This window comes from Dermacentor silvarum, chromosome 3, assembly GCF_013339745.2.
Source record: "Dermacentor silvarum isolate Dsil-2018 chromosome 3, BIME_Dsil_1.4, whole genome shotgun sequence".
In the NCBI taxonomy this organism is placed as follows: Eukaryota; Metazoa; Arthropoda; class Arachnida; order Ixodida; family Ixodidae; genus Dermacentor; species Dermacentor silvarum.
Window position 1 is genome coordinate 9838252 of NC_051156.1, and position 21668 is coordinate 9859919.

General features: G+C 48.7%; 1 protein-coding gene across 1 annotated transcript in view; it reads right to left on the reverse strand.

The window, feature by feature from the left end:
* Positions 1-20606, reverse strand: part of LOC119445315 (DIS3-like exonuclease 2) — a 129470-nt gene extending 108864 nt beyond the window's left edge. Inside the window, 6 exon segments of the mRNA XM_037709629.2 lie at positions 5181-5234; positions 7333-7395; positions 8109-8173; positions 14977-15092; positions 17616-17942; positions 20474-20606. Of these exon segments, the coding sequence (XP_037565557.1) occupies positions 5181-5234; positions 7333-7395; positions 8109-8173; positions 14977-15092; positions 17616-17863 (546 nt within the window). The 5' untranslated portion in view covers positions 17864-17942; positions 20474-20606.
* Between the last annotated feature and the right edge of the window lie 1062 nt (positions 20607-21668).

Consider the following 21668-nt stretch of genomic DNA (forward strand, 5'->3'; position numbering starts at 1 on the left):
ATTAAGCAAACCTGAGCGTAACTACATGGTGACTGAGCAGGAATGCCTTGCTGTCATTTTTGCGGTGCAGCGATTTTGGTCGTACCTGTATGGGCGTCACTTTACGATCGTCACAGACCATCATTCTTTGTGCTGGCTCGTGAATCTTCGCGATCCATCTGGACGCCTTGCACGATGGTCCCAGCGTCTGCAAGAGTACAGCTTCACTGTATCCTACAAGAGCGGCCGACGACATGCTGATGCCGATTGCCTTTCCCGGATGCCTCTTAGTACAACGGAATGCGACGCCGACAGTTTCGACCACCTCATCGCATCCGTACACCATGATTTCCCAGATGCCACAACCTTCGCAAGAGAGCAACGTGATGACCCGAGTTTAGAGCCACTTTTCTCTGCACCGAAAGAGTCGACATCATGTACAGTAAAACCTCGATAATTCGAAGGTCGCGGGACCGTGAAAATTCTTCGAATTAAGCGGATTTTCGAATTAACCGAAATGAATAAAAAAAAGAAAACAAGCAAGAACTTGCCGCAAAAAGAAATCACCTTTATTTTCCATGTCCGAGAAAAATTACTCAATGTAATCACCGATGCGGGATTACTTGGCGCGCTGGTTCGCCGCCCCTAGTGCCATGCTCTCCAGCTGGCTCAAAAAACGTAGCATACAAATATCACCCGCACTGCGCTCAACAAAGTTGCGGACGATGTTCACGGAATCGATAACTGCCGCGAAAGGCGTGGTGGTGCTTGACTCCAAATATTTGGACTTGCTGGATATTCCGGACTTCAAAAATGCACCATCAGGGTTCCCATTGAGTTCATGCATTTTCGCACCCAATTTTTCGGACGAATTGAGACCCCAAAGTTCGATTTTGCGGACTAAATCGCTCTTTCCTAGCCGCGCTACCCAATCTTGGAGGCTGCCATGTTGGATTTTGCACTGGCTTGAATTCCAGTGACTCTCTGTATAGCCTCCAAGATTAGAACGCGCGCTATCAATAGAGAGCTCGCGCAATCCTCCAGTCTTGGAGGCCATGCCATCGTTGTAACCATTTATTGTGGGATTTTTTTTTTATTGGGACAGCAATTATATGGACACTTCAAGCGGATTTTCGCCGTCGGCGTCGCCGCCCTGAGGATCCATACAAAGTCCAAGGGCGATAAAATCATCGCCGCGCGCCCGCCGTATGTGCGAGTGACAGCGCGCGGGGGACGCGCGCTTTCATGGAGAGCGAACGCACGGCGGAGGCGACTTCCTCCCTCGTGCGAAAGGCCGTGGGGGAGGGGGGGGACTTCTACTGATCTAACAACTGCGTACTTAGCGCCGGAGCGGTTTCTCGCGCGCAGCGTATCTTGAAAGCGATCTCCAGACGGCTCTGACCTTTCGTATGGGCTGTGCTCTCGCCGCTCGCAGCGATAGACCGCGCGAACCTTCGCTCGCTGTGAGCTGCGGCGGCCGCGCTCGCTCGTGCGCGCTGACACCACGCGTGTTAATTCAGTGAGTTTTCTTTTTCTCTCTCTCAAGTTTCGGTTGCTATTTTGAACGTGGCGTGTACACCGAGCAGGTGTCTGGGAGACCCATGTCTCAGTGATCGGCGCTACCTCCTGTACCTTCGCGAGAGCTAAGCGGTGCGAAGCTCGTTTCTTAGATCTCCATGGCGAACTCCGTTGGCGGAGATCGCCAACGCGGTGGCGTTCGTGTCGACTGTACACGGAGACGTCATTGCTGCGCAAATCCAAGCAAGTCGATCCTCTCCAATTTTTTAAAGCCGCACTAATGACTTTTTTTTTCGGCCGAACGAGTTTTCCGGACTATTTTTCAGTCCCCACGAGCTCGGAAAATCGGTTGGCGACTGTACGGAGCGCCCTAACCTAACCGCCGCACGTTGCTACTAGCCGGAAACTTAGAATTATCCGAATAGAGCCGCGCGGGCCATTCAAATTATCCGGTAGAATTTGCATTGAGAATGACGGGACCGCTCAAATTCTTCGAATTAACCGAAATTTCGAATTAACCGAGTTCGAATTATCGAGGTTTTACTGTAGTTTTTGTGTTTGGGATGGACTGTTGTATAAGAAGAATTTTTCCGCGATAGGTGCACGATTTCTTCTGGTGGTGCCAGAAGCCCTCCGCTCTTCTGTTTTGCGCGTCGTGCACGATGATCCAACTTCAGGTCATTTAGGCTCCACGCGGACACTCCATCGAGCCAAAGAAAGGTTTTACTGGCCTCAAATGCGCAAGACCACGGAGACATACGTAGCCACTTGCGTTGAGTGTCAAAGTCACAAGAGACCTACTGCAGCTCCAGCCGGTTTCTTACAGCCTGTGGTGCCACCCAGTTCCCCCTTTGAGCAAGTAGGCATCGATCTCATAGGACCGTTCCCACGTTCTTCCACAGGCAACCGCTGGATCATAGTATGTGCCGACTACCTGACTCGGTTCTGCGAGACGGCAGCACTACCCTCTGCAACTGAAGGCGAGGTTTCACAGTTTATGCTGCATTGCATTATACTTTGGCATGGTCCCCCTCGAGTGATCATTAGCGACCGTGGCCGTCAGTTCACAGCTGATGTTGTTGAACTTCTACGTTTGTGCGCCTCCAACCTGCGACACTCAACACCTTATCACCCGCAAACTAATGGGCTGACAGAACGCACGAACAGAACACTTGTGAACATGATTTCCATGTACATAAGCTCGGACCACAAGAACTGGGACGAAGTATTGCTGTTCGTCACATACGCATACAACACCGCGCAACATGAGACCACTGGATACAGTCAGTTTTTCCTGCTTTACGCTCGTCCGCCGAGGTACACTTTGGACACTATCTTCCCTTTTGGCAGTCACGACGACGCTTGTATCGCGGAAACTCTCTACCGAGCAGAGGAGGCTCGGCGCATCGCTCGATTACGTACTCTAGCTTCGCAAAAGCAGTACAAATCCCGATACGATAGTCGACATCGGCAAGTCACTTACGAACCGGGTGACCTAGTGTGGCTATGGACTCCCGTGCGTAAACGCGGTCTATGTCAAAAACTGCTCGCTGACTAAGGTGGACCGTTTATTGTGCTTGAGCGTCTCAGCGAGGTGAATTATAGAATTGCGCGCCTCACTTCCAGTGGGAGACGGTCATCCAGGACCGACATCACGCATGTAGCCCGCCTGAAGCCGTTTATTCAACGAAAGCCCCACTGACTACTCGCCCGGAGTGCTTCGTCTGCGAGAGGAGCCATGTTACAGTGCGTCAAAGGTAGTGGAGCGGCAGCATCAGCAGCAACAACATTAGGAGAGCAGCGAGGAAGAGAAGGACGACGTGTAGTATCGGCACCCACTTGCCCTACGGCTCTCTGCAATGAACGCCTGCTACACACCCCGTAACAATATATTGAAGTAACGAATATAACAAGGTAACTTCAGCTTCAGCTTCGTTGTAACGAGGCTCGAGTGTAATTTCAAATGTCAGAGCATCAACATTCATTTTCTCATACCTGTTTTCTGATGAGCTGACTTTTTCAAGATTGTACAAGTATCAACTTGCGAAGCTCTAAACCATTCTGCATCCTCGAAGCCTGCAAATATGAGCAGGACTTCCAAGCATAAAATACCATATAACATGGCACACACATTGCATACAAGTACAAAGTTCAACCAGACCCTTCTATGATGTGTCCAACATTTAAAGATGCACACACACACACAAAAAAAAAGCACCAGCGTAGCGTGCAAAGCAAAGAGAAGACAAAGCATGGATAGCAGCAAGAGGAAAGCAGGGGTGCCAGGAAACCAAAGGTGGAGCTACAGCCCTCAGCACTGCCGCGACAGCGTGAACTCTAAAAGCCATTGTGTGCTGTGCTGTGTGCATGAACAGAAAAAGCATGACGTACGCCACTCAATAAAACTGGCTTGTGAGAAAATGCACAAAATAATTAAGAACGCAATGTGATCAGGGCACCCATTTGTTTTGGCTGACAGGTGCACCACAGGTCAGACTTCTGTCCTAGCCCTAGGATAGCTTACGTGATCAGGGCCACATGTTGTAAAATACACCATAGTACTGCTAACACGGGCGCACGCACGCACGCACGCACGAACACACACACACACTTAGTGCTGGACTTGAACTAATACAAGAAAAATAAAGGCATCAATCGCACCATACTTTATAAAGACCTATTTTACTGGTCCACTTTAAGTGGCTTCGCATTTTCCAATGGTTGTCCTGGATCAACTTGTTTTGCACTGGATTGCTCTCTCTTGCTCTGCCATGGAGACACGGATTCAATGAGAAGTTTTAGTGTGTGCTGTGCAGTAACACTTCTGTGATGATCCAGCACTATGCAGTATGTTTCCTGCTGTCAGATACCCATTTGAGATTTTTATGAGCTGAATGAATGCCTTGCTGTTGGTTTTTCTTCAAATGCATTGTTTCCAGCATGCTAGTGTAAGCCCACTGTGGGCCAAAATGTACCTCGCTGCCACTGTTTGTTCGTTCAACAAACTGTTGACTTGATAGCCACAGAAGCTGCACACACCGCGACACTCACTTGTCCATTGAGTTTGCTTGGCAGACTATGCCTGGGTGATGCTGATCAATAGTGGTCGAACAAAGAATGTCGCTGCAGCTTGTTGCGCGGACAAGTCCCTTTGCTCGACTGCTGTTGATCACTTCCTCCATCTCTTCATGCTGTGTGATGCTGGCGTTCGCCCAGTTAGCAGAGTAGGTAGCAGACTCCGAATTTCTGATCATTCTACAAACTGTCAAGCTCTTCAGAGGTCAGTACTCCCAATGTTAAGCATGGCTGTTGAATTACTGAAAAATAAATACCATTTGTGGAGCAAATATTTCTGCTATATAATAGAAAGCCTTGTCAAGTGTCAATCGCACTACTGCCTGGTAAAGCAGCACCCTCTGCAGGTCGCTCATTGAACTTTCCTATTTACTATGCACCACTGCTCTGCACATAGAAAACCACTTCTTGCGACAATAAAAACACCCTACCCCATGGGTTTACATGCTCTGGCCTCACTGGTGTTCTAAGCCTGACATGGCTATAGGGCTGCAGCCATGACCCCAAGCAGTTAGAGAGAGAGGCCGACAGGTTAGGATGAAGAGAGAAACAACAGGGGAGCCAGGGGAAGAGGAAGGAGCCAGCGAAATAGGACTACCGAGGATTACCGGCGCACTGATAAAGGAGTCCTCGTAGTTCCGTGGGTTGATGCGCAGCACCCCCTGCAATAGAGCACAAATGGCAAGACGGGCATGTCAAGGCACTGTTGAATGCACATCTGCCCACCAGGCCAGTGCATCACGAAAGAGTGGCACAAAATGACAACACACAACGACAAAGAAAGCTATGGGATAACTGCCGACTCTCGACTAAGATTTATTGCCCACAACGACCTACACAGGTATGCCAGTTCCTCTCTCGCAAGAGTGATATTGAAGCCTGGCTAATGCAGACAGCACCTCACGTGTGGTATGAGCTGCCTTGCCTATCACTGTTGCATTCTGATGTCTGTGTTTGAACAGCACACACAGATAATGACGAGCACTTACAAACTTTTGTTAAGCGACAAGGTGTGCTCTCCCAGCCTAACATTAATGCACAGGCCAGTCTGTCCTCTTATACACTCGGTCATAGGAAAACGCAAAGGCATACACGACACTTGTTTAGCAGGAGACATACTTATTAGCATGTTTGGCCTCACAATACAGTATAGACCACTTATAACGTAACCACTTATAGTGCAGGACCGGATATAGTGCGGTCTTTTCAGACTCCCGTTAATTTTCCCATAGCACTCCATGTATACACATAACGCTTATAGTGCAGTTGCGGGAAATGAAATACCGGTTGCCTGGGAGTACGGAAGTCAGCGGAGACGGCGAACGCTCACCTCAAACGGGCGCCCCAAGGAGTGCTCGAGGAAGAAAGAGAGATGAAGTGGAGGAGAAGGGAATGTGGTGCGAACGAACAGCCAGTGAGGCTGAAACCAGAATCTTGAGTGCGAGTCGTGAAATATCACAGCACGTAGCAAGCGGGGGGCCACGAAACTGCCAACGCCGGCCAACGCTTGCTTCATGATAATGGCAGTAAACGAAACTTCAGGGAGCGGGCGACGCCGGCACGGCACGGCAAAGGGCACACACGGAGACCGTGGAATGTGAGGGAGCAGGGCGGCAGGGAAGCGGATTTCGCAACTCTGCCGCTTCGGTGGCTCCCTTCGCCCTCCCTCGTGGCTCCCTCACTTTCGACTGTCACCGTGTGCGTCCGTCACCGTGCAGGCGCCGCCGCTCCAGCCGGCCCGGCGCCAGCTCCCTGAAGTTTCGTTTTCTGCCGTTATCGGGAAGCGGGCGTTTGCCGGCGTGGGCAGTTTCGTTGGCCTTCCTGGGACACCGCCGCTGCTTCCCTCTGCACCCTAGCCGCAACGTGCAAGGTCAACACGTGACTAGAAAGTAGAGGAAGCATAAAGGAGAAAGAAGGGTTCACTGCCATTTTCTACGCGTGGCTACGGTAGCGTGGCTGAGACGTCGGCACGTACACGCATGTTCCGGCGCAACGCAGAATCGGCGACCTTGCCATTTGAGAGAGGGTGACATTTGCACTGCATTTTTTTTGCTCACGCGCGACGTTGAGGGGTCTCTCCTAAGCTTTACTCTATGGCGGTGCTGGAGCAATGCCGGTGCTGGAGCAATGCCGGTTGGAGGCGCTGCCGCATGATTTGGTTCGAATTAACGAGATGCAACTGTCAATTGAATGTAAATGTTCTAGCCGCATTCCTCGACTGCCGCATACGCATGGTGGCTCGGTGCACATGTTTTGCATATGTGCGGGCCTTGAAAATTGTTGCTTTGGTTATAGTGCAGTACCGCTCATAGTGCGGATATTCGCGACTCCGGCGACTTACGTTATAAGCGGTCTACACTGTATACACCAGGATTCACATTTTTTTCGATTTATTTTTTGCTGTCGCAGCAGAGAGCAAGTTGCAAGAGCGAATTCAGATCGAAGCGGGCAGACTGAATGCTGCCATGTTGGTGTGCAATCACTGTCCCTAGCGGATGTCGTCGCGCTGACTTCCGGGCGACAAGCGATATTTTCTGGCTGGCCAGAAACCGGCGACAGCGACGGATAGCCCTCTGCGAGGGATAGCCCTCTGCGACGGCAAAACCTGTCGCTCGTCGCCGTCGCTTGTCGCTGTCACTCGAAAATCGCGTGCATGCGGTTGGGCCTTAACACACAGGTTTCTACGGGCGAGACCACACAACCGTGTCCCACCACTACTGCACCATATACTAGTGATAACTAGCACAGAAATACTCTCACCTCTACGACCTCCCCTTTCTTCAGGGCCTGTTGCACTTCACAAAGGGGCATGTAGGCCTCATACTGCACAGGGGACAAAAGGAAAATAAGTCAGGGCTGCAATCACAGGCGCACACACCACAATGCATATTTGACACTGTAATCCTGATCTGAAGATAACATGCACAACCAACACAGGGGCTGTGAGAGATGCCAGATCAATTCTGACCACCCGAGGACTCAGTGCTCAGCGCACTAGCACCCTTTCCAGAAATGCAAGCACCGTGGCTAGGACTTCAACTTTCTACTTTGCGCTCAGACTGAGACACGTCCGACACAATATGCATGCTCCAAGTGTGCATGTACTGCCCTCTAGTGGCGTGCAGCAGACACATTTTGTATGGCGTCGGCGGTTCACGGAGCAGAAGACACACGCATATGCGATGGTGTGGGTAGCCAGAATAGTTGCAGCGAAGTGCTGACGATGCGGTAATTGTGCTCGTGTTTTGGTAGAAGTTCCGGCTGACCACAACGTTTTTCAGTTAACGTGCAGTCACACTAGGCTGACACAACGCCGATATCGGCAAGAAGTAGACATGATGGCAACATTCAGCAGACTAGCTGACAGACCTTGTTAAGAGATTCTTCAGTCATACTAGGAGGACGACAATGCGACCGACAACTGCGAGTTGTCACAGTGTGACAGGCTTCCGTGTTGACGATACACGAGTTTTGCAATCGACCATTGTGCTTGTGCAGTTAAACCTCAATATAACAGCAGGTGAAGTAGCACTCACTTTGGCGGCACGATCCTTGGGCTTCTGTCGTTGTGATGAGAAGGATGGAGAAGCCAGGTGGGTCTCTGCAACACAAGCAGACGACAAGCAATTGAGTGTACTTTTCTCTCATGGCCACCTGTTGTAAACAAGAGCAAACTATCATTTAACATTTTCCTGTCCGTGACTATTCCCATCGACAGTCCTCTTGGAAATTCACATTTTGCCACTTTCCGAGTGTTCTCGGACAGCTAGCGCCGTTTATTAGATTATTTAGGAATAATTTAGTCAGTTTCAGCTTTCTTTTTCTGCCAAGCGGATTTTTCAAGAGCCTCCGGAGAAGAGGCACGGTCAGCTCGATCGGCTCTACGAGCGCTCATAGTTTCCAAGATGGCATCGGCATCGAGTGCTGCTCAAGCATGCAAACGTTGCATTTCTACCGATTCCAATGCATCTGTGAATGAGCTTTTGGACTTGCATACCGATGCACTGGTCAATGTGATATGTTTGGTCTGTCCATATATTATCAATGGAACAAACTCTGCTTTTAGCGGACTCATTCATAAGAAACTATCAGCTACAACAGACAAAATTTTCTCTAGATGGTGCACATAAAATGTACTTTACTGTGACGATATGTGTCTGCAATAGTGGACTGTATGCAACTATTTCGGGCCACTTGCAGAATGTGCGAAAATTAGTTTTTTCTTAAGGAATGAACCCAATAGCGGCTGGCTTCCTGCAGCAGCGTACCATGCAATGCCACACCGTCTTCAGGGTGACCGCGCGAACGATTCGTTGCCACCCACAGCTGTTGGATCGGTGCCGAACAAATGTCAAGGGTGCCGCTAGGCCTAACGTCCTTCACTTTGACACCATAGCTTTTGGCACTTCTGCAATAACTGCCGATGATCGCAAAAGGCATTGTTTTGTGAACGCTTTCTCATTGCAATAATTCACACCAGAAAGAAAATGGGCTGCCATTCACAGCGTCCAGGCTGCGAGGCAAAGTGATGCAGTCAAGCCGTCTCGCATGCAGTGCAGCTGTGACCTCAGAGTTGAACTCGCCTCGTATCACAACTCATTCGTGCTGCAGATTTGACAGCGGTCGTGGCTTGTCACGAAAGATAAAATTAAGAGATCAGTTTATTCTACCAAACATTGTGTTGTGCGAAGAACAAATTGTGGCCGATGTTTGTATGTGTCATCGGTGGCTGCGAGACGCCAGGGCCAAGTGGCCGGCACGGCAGGAAACTGGTGGCAACGGCAGAAATATCGCTTGAACCCATTTTTTTCACCAACAGGAAAATCTTGCTGTTGTGTGGGGAAACTGCCATTTGTTAGCAGTAAGCATCCAGAATACGGTGGAAAGCAAAGTGCTGCGATGCCATAGCGCTTCAATTCTTTCATAATTTTTCGTAAAAACTTGGGAGTGCAATACAGTAAAAGCTCGATGATACGATCACGGCTAATACGAATTTCCGGATGATACGAATTTTTCTGTGGTCCCGGCCGAGCCCCATTACTTTGCAACGTGCTAGAGAACGGTTGTTACGAATCGATTTTCAGCCTGCATTGGTTGATACGAATAAACGCCGCCCCACCGACGGCCGCGAAAGAGAACAGCGCGCAGTCACGCGCTTTCTCTCCTTCTCTTTTGGTGCGGAGGCGCAGTGCCGGACAGCGCGGACTCCGCGACTGGGCGCGAAGAGTTTGAAGCGGTGGCGCTTTTGGTGCTTTTGTACTTCTCCTCCTTTTCTGCGAGCCGTCAGATGGAGTGGCTGCTGCGCTTCGGGCCGCGTTCTTCGTGTTTGCGCCATTTTGCCTAGTCGCAGCGAGCTATGTCTCGCAAGCGGAAAGCACTCTCCTTTAAAGAGAAATTAGACATTCTTCGAAAGGTCGATCAGGATCCCAAGAGGAAGCGGACGGAGTTGGCTAAGGAGCTAGGCCTCGCAACGTCAACACTGAGCACAATTGTTGCACAGCGAGACTATCATGAAAAAAGTGGTTTCGTTCAACGTCAACGCGAAGCAAGCGAATTCGAACGCGCTTATTTCGAACATACCGCGCACCGACAATGCTCTTAGCAGCGCGCCAAATCACGCGGCGGCGCCTCCGACCGGCATTGCTCCGACACCGCCATAGAGCAAAAGCTCAGGAGAGACCCCTCAATGCCGCGCGCGAAGGAAAGGAAAAAAAAAAAAAAAAAAAAAAAAAACCCGCGGCGGAAATTTCACCCTCTCTCAAATTGCAAGGTCGCCGTTTCTGCATCGCGCCGGAACAAGCGTGTACATGCCGACTAGAGTGTTCTAGACAAGCGTATTCTAGCACACACTAGTGCAGACGTCTCAGCCACGCGGATAAAATGGCAGTGAACCCTTCTCTATTTTCTAGTCACATGTTGACCTTGCACGCTGCGGCAGCAGCGCAGAGGGAAGCAGCGGCGGAGGCACAGTCGGGCCAACGAAACTGCCATGCCCGCAAACGCTCGCTTCTCGATAACGGCAGAAAACGAAACTTCAGGGGGTGGCTAAAATAAACTGGCGCCAGCACGGCGGCGGGCGCGCATGGAGTCGAAGGTGAGAGAGCTACGAGGGAGTTGAGAGGGAGGGCCACTGAAGCGGCGGAGTTGACGCGGCCAAATCCGCTTTCCTGCCGCCCTCCTCCCTCACCTTCGACGGTCTCCGCGCGCACCCGTGTGCCGGCGCCGCCCGCTCGCTCCCTGAAGCTTCGTTTTCTGTCGTTATTGGGAAGCGACCGTTAGCCGGCGTGGGCAGTTTCGTGGCCCGCGCTTGCTATGCGCTTGCGCGCCGCGATATTTCACGACTCGCACCGTTCGTGCATCGTGCTATGGTGCACGAATACTTCAAAAATACGTCTTTTAATTCGAACAAATTTTTGGGCCCCTTCGAGTTCGAATTATCGAGATTTGACAGTAGTTTTAATTGTGTTTCGATGATACGAATTTCGGCTAATACGAATATTTTTCGTGACCCCGTGAGATTCGTATCATCGAGCTTTTACTGTAATCACATTCTAGATGACAGTGTATGTGAAGTTCCGTTGTTTTAGAATATACCCCAATTTTCAACATAACTTTCTTCGGATATAAAGGACCTTTCTCGCTGGATTATTATGGTTCATTGTCAAAAGCGTCAACAGTATATATGGTGAAACCACACTGGGTCGAAAAATACCTTGGAAGACTCATTTAGCACAGCATGTCTCACAGTGACTTTGAATTTCATGTTCCTGAACGATACTGCCCAACTTTCATTCATCTTTGCATTGTCTAGATTGCCCCACTCCACAGAAATGAAAATGATCACTTTATCATTATCTGATATGCGAGCAAAAGCACAACCTTGTAAAAAAAAAACAAAAACAAAAAAAAAACACAACAGCCTATAAAGTTTCATGTCTTCCCTTCTAAATCGTAATATGCCAAGGTTAGAGTTCTTGCTTTCACTGTCAATAAGGCATTTATTCTGCTTTCTGCACTTTCACAGCAGCGCATCCTTTGTAGCTTCCTTCTTTTCTGCACTGTTAAGGGCAGCTACAGAGACTGTCCAAGTACTGTCACTACATTCGCCACTGCCTAAGCCTTCTTCTATGCCGCTACATCGGCTCTCATAATAAGTATAGTAGCATACGCGGCGACCGAGCGAGCAGGTGCAAGTGTTAGCACGTTGCAATGTTCCCATGTGACCACACACTGCACTGCAACGTCACGACGCAGTATCCTCTGGGGAAATGAAACTCACTAGGAAAGCTCTTACATTAAATTATTGATGACTTATGGCGCTCTGTGGCTTGTCGCAATTCTTTCTGGGGTTTAAAAGTCTAGGATCTTCATTAACCACAAAAAAATGAATAGTCTAAAATATTATGTCAGTATCCCTTTAAATGTATTTAGAAAGAGATGCATTTATCGATTTCTTAGATGTTACGGCCTCTATTCCTGACTGGAATCATCAGTAGACACCTCAATTGACGCATCCAAGGATGTAGTTAGACAAGTGTTATACTTGTCTCTGCTTACGCCTCTCACCAACATCCTTGCCTGGACATCTCCTTTGTCCTCGTGGCACAGACAGCTACAGGCCGATGAAGCAGTGCTCGTGTCATATGCTACTACTGCTACCTCACTAATTCAATCAAGCTTCATGTCATTTAGATTCCTGTAGTGCACTGAATTAATCCATTTTTAGGTGCTTGTTTGTGCTCCACAAAAGAAAGCGGTTGTTACAAAGAGCAACTGTCCTTGGCCCCAGCTGAGTGATGAGAGCATAAGTCACCAGAGTCGCGGATTTCCGCACTATAAGTGGTACTGCACTTGTGGGAATCCTCGGGTCCCGTCATATGACCGCTGCACGCGCAGCCGCACGCGCAGCGAACGTCACGTCAGACACATCCGCGCCAGGGAGAGTTGGGAGAGGGGAAACTTTCCTTCTGCGGGCGGCGCACGGGAATCGCAAGCGCTATCAGCGCCACCGGCTGGTTCACGTGAGATCCCGCTGACATCGCCCAAGCAAGCGGCGATAGCGGAAATCTCCGCCGCCGCTGCCGTTTTCCTGCACGTTGTTAGTCAACCGTGTTCTTGCCGCCCCCCCCCCCCCCCCGTATTCCCCAGTTGGTAAGTCGGAAGCCCTTTTTTACCTAGTGTATTATTCTCCTCGCGGGACCCTCAGTGATGTCAACTATGGCTAGCTGGCCTGCTCGAAGTGTTAGTTGCAGTCGTAATAAATGCTTTCCGAGTGTACACGTGGTTGTCGTTTATTGTTTCCTCGAGCTTGTACCAGACTGCGGTTGACGCACAGGCATGCGCCAACCGCGGGGCTCGGTGTGCCGAGGCAGAGAGCCGTTGACATCATTTCCCCCCTTATCCCAACACCACTTAAACCAAAACATTTTTCAAAAGCTGTGCATGTGCAAAACATGTCCAGGAACTGAAGCATACAACCGGGATGTGCTCTCACTTTCACTGGTTAGGTAGTTCCTCCACTTTCCAAGTGCCGTACAGCCACTGTGAGACATTTCGTTGACTTTGTACCAAACTGAAACTTTGCCGCCGACTCCCGACAAGACGGCGTGATTAAGCCTAGCCGGCAGGGGTGTCAGGCGGCATGCTATAGCGGGATGTATATATATGTATTCGTAGACGAATACAAGTAGATCTGGTATGAGGTCACATGAACAGACTGAACTGAGAGCAGAGTGCTTGAAGCAAGGTTCGCAGGCGATGAGCCAGAAGCTATCGCGAACATGTATCGGAAAAGTTTGTATGAGCGCGCACTGGTAGGAATGGCGAAATCTCGTGTGTGGACAACGTTTCGAACTAATGAATTTGCAGAACTCAGTTTAAACTGACAGCGCTGCAGAGTCAAGGTCGCATGCGTGATAACTGCACTTCGCCACGATTCACATGGTGTCGCATAAATGCGAAACGCACTGGCAGCCTTGACCGATATTATCGCAATGCAGGAGTTGAACAAGCAACTAACTGATTTTACTGTCGAAATTTCTTTTTCCGGAGTGCCCAATACTTCTGACATTTTTTGAGACCCCGCCCATGACCGAAAAATATCAGTCGGCCCCAACTGCATTTACTCTCCACATGCAAACTTAAGAGCCAAAGAGTGATAATGCACACACGTCAAGTGGCTGGAGCAAAATGCTTCTCCGTCGCTAAACCAGCACGCTGCTGCCGAGTCTTTTTTCCCCCTGCATTGCATGTTTGCCTGCTCGCTCTGTGTCTCCTCCTCCTCTGCGTCACCCTCGTCACTCTCCCGTCAGCCGGCGCACCTCATTGACAAGCATGCTTGCTGCCTCGCTTGTCTGCGGGATTTGCCAGCAAATGCATTACAGTAAACTCGTGATAATTCAAACTCGAATATTTCGTACTCTCAGTTAATTCAAACAAATGTCGAATTTTCGGTTGGCCTGCTATGTTTTCCCTGTACTTAAAAGCCACTTAAATCAAACTACACTATTTGGTTAATTCTGTTAATTCATACTTTTTGCTTACCCCTAACGAGAAATATCTGCTGCCTCTGTTGCTCCTAGCAGAACAACTTTGTTCTTATATCACTAAAACAGTTGAAAATAAAGCCGATTACATGCCCACACTTATCAGAGTGCCAGGTCGGCAGTGAAGCAGGCTCAGGGCCACAAGGCACACTTAAGCACGTGACGCACCTTTTGCACCGGCCGCATCCCCGAGATTGCAGCTCAACACATTGCGCAGCATGTCGCGTCGCGCATTCCCTCATCAGCTGTGCCACTGTGTGCATCATGTTGGCATGAGGAAAGTACCAAGCTTTCTTCGTGAAGGAAAAATTGACTGCGATTGAGTAAGTTGACTCTGGAGTTAAAGACTAAAGTGGCAGTGAAATATGGGATTTCTAAAAGCACACTGACGGCCATTCTTAAAGTAAAGGACAAGCTTCAGAGCAACGCAAGCCGATCTGCACTGGCCCGAAAGAGGCTTAGGAAGCAGCACAGCTGGAGCAGGAGAAGGCGCTTTTCGTCTGGCTCGAGTGAGCATGGAGCTCCAATCTGCCAGTAGGTGGCCCAATACTCCGTGTTCACCACTTGCCGATTGGCTGCTGTCTCCTTCCTGTTCTTACACATTTTGCGCACTGCCACTTCTTGACGTTACATGAACTGAAATCTCCAATCGCACCCTTGCTCTCTAAATGTACCCTTCATAAAGTGGGACACAGCTGATCCCAGATTTCACACGTATGCTGTGACCCCGTCTCCTTTCATTAAGCATAACTACTGTGGCGTGCACTTCTCCCTTTCCGTGTGCCTTGAAGCAGCAAATAGAGCCTTGCGCCACATAACACACAGCTACACTGCCGTTGCAACAGAGGCAGGCACTTACCAGAGCTTCGCCGACTGGAAGGGAAGGAGCCCTCCGAGAGCGTAGCTGCACTTGATGGACTGCAGGGGCTTCGGCGGAGGTGAGAGGAAGCCAGTGGGCTGGAGCCACTTTCTGACCTGCACAAAGCAAGACATTTAAGAGTTGACTAAACTGGCTCATGCAGAGGACATTTTCTTGCTTTGTAGTAAAGGTGTTGCACACCTTTATTGCAACTATGCACTAAGTGCACTGGGCTATGTAACGGCTGAACATAAATAAGCCCCCGTGGCTGTGAAGAACGAAGTGGCTGCACGTCAATCAATTGCTCGGTGACACTACTTTATCAGAACGTCTCCTATTGACTTGTGCACTTGGTGTTGTAGCACATCTCAATACACTGCCGTCCGCGAGGAAACAGACAAACAGATGGTAGTCACTGCTGACCACTGCTGCCGGCTGCACACAATATCGCCTTGGCCCTTTTCTCTTATTTTCCACCATCCTTAGTCTCATTGTCCTGATGAACTCCATTAAGTCATTTCTTCTGTACAAAGTTCTCCAACTGTTAGTGGTCAAACGTCAAACTTGTACCCGCTCTTGACGTTTTCCCGAGTCTGCAAAAGCCTGACGCGCTGGCTGTGGATGAGGCGGTAGTTGCTGCTGGTGCCTGATCAGGCTGTAATAATGTAGGCCCACCACTCACCCGCAGCGTGCGAGCAACTGGAGAAGCCGCCATATGGGATTGTCTCCTTTTCTTCTTGGGCCTATTCATCATGAGAAGGTCGTCCATGCTGTCGTTCTAATTCTCGATGCAGGCACCGCAAAGGTGCCTGTTGGCACATCGGCAGCGGTAGATCACGACAGTGCCAGTACAGCTACACACAATGTCAGTCGACTTTGGACGAAATCATTGAACATGTAGTCCTCGGGCATCTCTGGCGGTAGTGGACTTGCCGGTGTAATCAGCGGGAAATGCTGGTCGATGAAAGTGAGCTTCTTTGCCAAAGACGTTGGCACTTTCGCGTATGACCGTGTTGTAGTTGTGATGTTCTCTATGCAGTAGTAGCACTTGTGTGGGTCCAGTGCGAACTGAGATGGCTGCATGTAGCGGTCTTGCTAGTCATTCTTGTGGCGGCTGTTGTGATTGCTGGTGTTCATTTTGCTGCTGGTCTTGGCACTTTCGTGACCGCAGGAAAATTGGTACTTTCGGGTGGTCTAGGAAACAATTTTTTTTCCTGTCACAGAAAATGCTTGATATTCATAATATGGTATCAAATTGTAGAGGACGAAATTGTTTCTAACGGTATTAGTTTCAAGCAACATAGCTATTAAAAATACTAGTACGAAAAAGTCTTAAAACGCGATTTATCAAAATTATCAAAACACTCATTACACACGATTTTCTGGTACCAACATTTGTGATTGAGAACACACAAAAATTACCCCCCAATACAGCTACGCTTCTTTTCTACCAGTTTATATGTTCCTAAAGAACACAAGGCACCAACGTTTAGTACATTGCCAAACTGCGACCTTATGTGGCATTTTCCGGTCGCTAGAGCCCATGTAAATAAGAAAAGGCAAAAGGCGCGTGCAATTGAAAACAGTAGCCGCCTGCCGAAGCAGCTTCCCAGCAGTACTTTGCCTGCCTGTCTCACGTTAAAATGCTGGCATGCACTCGGTTTTCTATTCTGGTACCTGTCAATCTCCTCCCAGGTCATTGCACACCACATTATTGCAATAAGTATCTTCACCTACATGTTCCACAGTGCATGTCACATAGTATTGTTGGAAGTGCACTGCACACTTTTAACAGGCGATAACTCAAGCAAGCTGCTATTCTGTGCTGCAGGCAGTGCAAAATGAGCGTCAAGTTTCACTCAGGCGGCATAGTAGGCATCGTATCCAGCATTACCCATCAGATCGATTTCGTTTTGGTTTCACAAATGGAAATGACACAGGTTACTGGGGCGCCAACAGCTCCAAGCCCATTTCCGCCGAGTGGGCACGTGAGAACTTCCAGTACATCGCCAAACTGCTATCGTATGATACATTTTCTGTGTGCTAGATCCCATGTAAACAAGAAAAGACCGAGGCACACTCGATCAACAACAGTAGCACTCCGCTGCAGCAGCTTCCTTGTAGTACTCGCCAGCCCATCTCACGTGACAACTTCAGTGCACACTCAGTTTCCTATTCTAGCATCAGTATCTCTTCCCCGGTTGTCGGCAAAAATGCTGCTAGCCGGTATGTCGATGCATACAATGCAGAGCCGCATGAAATCTCGTGAAAGTGATAGTATCCCCGATGGTTATTGACCGAGAATACTGCTCTAGATTGTAGTCTAGCACAAGATAAACCTACAGCAACCTTCCCAAAAAACGTGCTCTGTCAACATCTTTGCGATGGCACGTCTGATGACTCTGATGGCAGGCTGCTGCCGACGCCATGACTGAGGTTTCAACTTTGTATTCGATTGTAACGTGCAGGCAATTTTCAGACCCATTTTCCTCGGAAAAAAGTGCGCTTACTACATAGCAAGCCACCCACATGTTAACATCAGTCAGCCCACAAGTGAGCCCTGTGCAAGTTTCTATGTCTCTCTCACTTGTTCCTGCGCCAGCTCCATGTAGTTGTAGCAATGTTCATGGCGCGCCTACCTGCTTCCAGGAGGTGGACCTCCCCCTGTGCGCTTGCAGCGGTGGGCCGCGTGTTGTGCCTTCAGCTCTGGCGGTAACAATGCTGATCCGCCTCCGCGACGTGGATCCGAGGCTGCCCTGTCCCGTGTGGGACCCCACGAGGCAGCGCCCGACAAGGATGATGAAGGGCTGGCACTCAGTGGAACGGATGGGTGTCGGCAGGCGAGCGGCGACCCGTGCCGCTGCAGCTGTCGCGGCAGAGGAGGCATTGGCACGCAGGTTGCTTGGGTCACTGAGAGAAAGCCGACCCCGCTCGCACGTTGCCAGGCACAGCTGTTGACGCTTGGCCTGCACACACACACAACTGGATGAGCCCAATTTGCAGATACATTTCATTAGCAAAATTGCTAGCAGGGTTTCTTTTTTGCAATTAAGAGGAAGCTTTAGCTTGTGGTCTCCTATTTAAACACATGCTAAAGGAGAAATAGTTTTTTTTTGGCAACCGCTGCACCGAATTTGATTAGTTTTTTTTTTTTTGCATTTAAAAGAAAGAAGTAAAAATCTAGTGAATATAGAAGCGGATTTTTGATTAGGCCGTCGATTATAAATCGGCCCCCATTATTTTATAAAATTGTTGAAAATCACAAGATTTAGACACAAGAAACTATCAAGTTTACAGCTTTGTAGCTCAGCAATGAAAAATGTTATCACAACTCTGAAACTGCATTTAATTATTTGTACGCAGATAATTTATTATATATGATACACCCCTCTGAATATATTACTAATTAGTAAGTAAGACTTTTGCAAAACTCTCGTAAACATTGCAATAATCCATGTGAGCTGTAAATTAATGTACCAAGTTTGTCCACTTTAGATGCTCTAACAGATGCAGCTTACAGGACTGTGACATCTGTTTTTGGTGCTAAGTGACAAATCTGTAAACTTGTTGCTTATATTTTTTTAACTTACCAATTTAGGGCCATTTTGTGAAAACATTATTCCACTAAATGAAAAATTAGGCTTAATACAGTCACTATTATTTAAGTTTTTCTCTCAAAGCAACAAATTTCATTACACTGGTCCAGGGGTTCTCAGAAAAGTATTTCTGCATTTCCATGCACAGTAAACTCTCATAAGACGAACTCGGCTAAGCTGAATTCTTGATATACCGAACAAAGTGGGAACGCTTAGTTGGTTTTCCATACACTCACTGCAAGATATCTGCTTAAAAAGAACCACTTCGCATATACTCTACAGTTAATACAAACTTTTGCAGTGACTACCAACACTGGTGATTCATGTAGCGGGGATTCATCCACTACACGGAATCACCAGTGGCGAGTCATCCGCGGAACAAAAAAAAAAAAAAAATTCCCCTGGCATTGCTTGGCAAGCTTATGTTTGCATGTGTCGTCTGCTCAGTGTCTACCTTCCATACTGTCGACACAAGATGCAACGGTTAGTGGGTTGACACAACAAAGGTTTTGGCATTGTAACCATTAGTTGCATTTACATGAATGTGACAGTGGGGCTTCACTTCATCTGTACACTTTCCAGCAGTTCCTTGCAACCTCTTTAGTCAGTAGTAAGGGCGACACCCCCTATAATTGTTTATTCACGCCGCATCGTCTGCTTGCCTTCCATTCGGCATTTGCTCGCCACCGTTATCATTTACCATACTAGAGCGGAGTAGTAAGTTAATCATGCAGTGAACAATTAGACTTTTAGCAGTACTTGTAGCGTGGGCTTGTTGGTGCATATTCAGTGTTTCAGGTTGCACTCCTTTATACTGAATTAGGCCTTTATAGCATTCAGCATTGCCAAGGCACCACTGGTGCTAATGCTGTGGTGCCATCTGCTAACTGCAATTCAACGGCTCAGCACCACCTTTGTAGTCCTAGCAGCTTCAAAACAAACAGCCAATCCCAACAATAATGACAAAATATGCCCCTTTTTTTTCCCTTCAGCATGAGATGAGACTAATCGATGATGGATTTACCATTTATTTCTTGCTGTCAGTGCGGAGAGCCAGTAACAAGCGTGAATTCAGATCAAAGTGGTGGTCAAGGCGGTATGGGCACTGTGATGTGCTACATAATCATGGTTACTGCTGTTATTACGGGTACCAGTGATAACTGCCGCAGTAATTCACAGTATACGACATGCATGTGCAAAGGGCCTAACATGTCATGTAGATAACGTATCATGCACCAAACAAATATAAAACTCTATTATACCCCTCAACAATGAGATATTTATGCCTGGAACTATAATCACTGAGCAATGATGTTGCCTGTATACACCTTGTACCTTGACAGTGCTGTAAGTTATTTGTTCAGACAGAGTGTAGCACCATAGGACCGCCACACACCAGAATTTCAGGTGATGTGAATAGTCTGCTCTTTCATGTTTGAAATCGCACTGCACTTGGTGCGTGCTTTGAATTGGTGACATTAAATGGTAGCCCAATTTGTCACGTGCTCTTGGCGAATCGAGACTCCATAGCGCAATTATTAGCTCGACAAGTCATGCATCATCAGCCTATATTTATGTCCACTACAGGACGAAGGCCTCTCCCTGTGATCTCCAATTACCCGTTTTTGCGCTGGCTGATTCCAACTTGCGCCTGCAAATTTCTAACTTGATCACCTCACCTAGTTTTCTGCAGTCCTCGACTGTGCTTCCCTTCTCTTGGTATCCATTCTGCAACTCTAATGGTCCACTGGTTATCCACACTATGCACTACATTGGATAGCTCAACAGCTATCCAATAAAAAAATAAAATTTTTGCTAGTACTTTTGACAAAGCGGTCCATTGCAGGGCCACTTTGAGCCTTGGTCCATTAAGCTAATGGAGAGCACTAGTAGAGACCCACCTTGGCGTTCTTTCCTTGGGCCTTCTTGGCACCCTTGCCTTTGGAGGTGGTGGTGGCAACCGCAGCCGGGGCAGAGGCCTCAGGCGGCTGGGTGGCAGCCCCCGGGTCCGCCGGCCCCAGGCTGAGCTGTCCGAGGCCGTCCTTTAGCAGAGCCGCCGCTGTCGATGCCTGACCAGAGTCCAGAGCCACCTCCGAGATCCCTGTCCACTCTCCATGCAACAATCATGGGCTCTGCCTGCGTCGATCGTGCACACGCACAAACGAGAGAGGTGCACTCAATCACCCAACCCAGTGGAATTGCACAGAAGGACCACTGGCACTAGACTTACGAGATAGCATTATTGATGAACAACTTCTGTGGCAGTGAGAAAAAAAATGTTGCAGATTTGCCCGAAAGGCGAAGCATCGATTACGATAGCAAATTAGTAGGGCGACTATACGAACTAAGGATAATAGGTTTATTGGCCGTATAAACTTGTAAACTTGGCTTACTAAGTAAATAACAGCGCGTGGTGCCACATGCGTGCTGGTAAACTAACCACATCTCGCCGATGACCGCTGAACTCGCTGTCAAAGCGCTGGAATGGGGAGGTGTGGCTGCAGCAGCGAGCGAATTGACGTCTGTCACTCTGGCTTCAACGCGAACGTAAAGCACAGCGCACCGAAGCTACCGACACAGAAGAGTGCGCGCTCTTCTGCATACAGAAGAAGCGCGCATCACCCCGCCTTGCTCCCTCGCGCAGCGAGATTGAGCCACAATCGTCGGCTGACCCTTGCAAACTTTCACCACCCACACTACAGCGTACGGCGCGCGGCGACGGTGTACCATGTTTTGGACTTAATACGGAACCTCACAGCGAAGTCACGACCCCGGCAGAAATGCACTTGGATTGTCCATAGATTGCTATTGCCATAAAAAGAAGTGCACACCCTTGCTGTCCGCAAACCCTGCTCTTGCTACCGAGAGGCTGGCTTTCCCGCACAGTTTTGACGTTTAGTGGCTAAGTGTGCCTTACAGGTGAAATTTTGCTGGCACTACGAAATCGGTCAGAACATTCTGCACAAAACTCGCCCCAATATTCTTAAGATTCATCATTGTCCGGCCTATATTTATGTCCATTGCCGGACGGAGGCCTTTCCCTGTGATCTCCTATTACCCCTGTCTTGCACTAGCTGATTCCAACTTGCCGCTGCA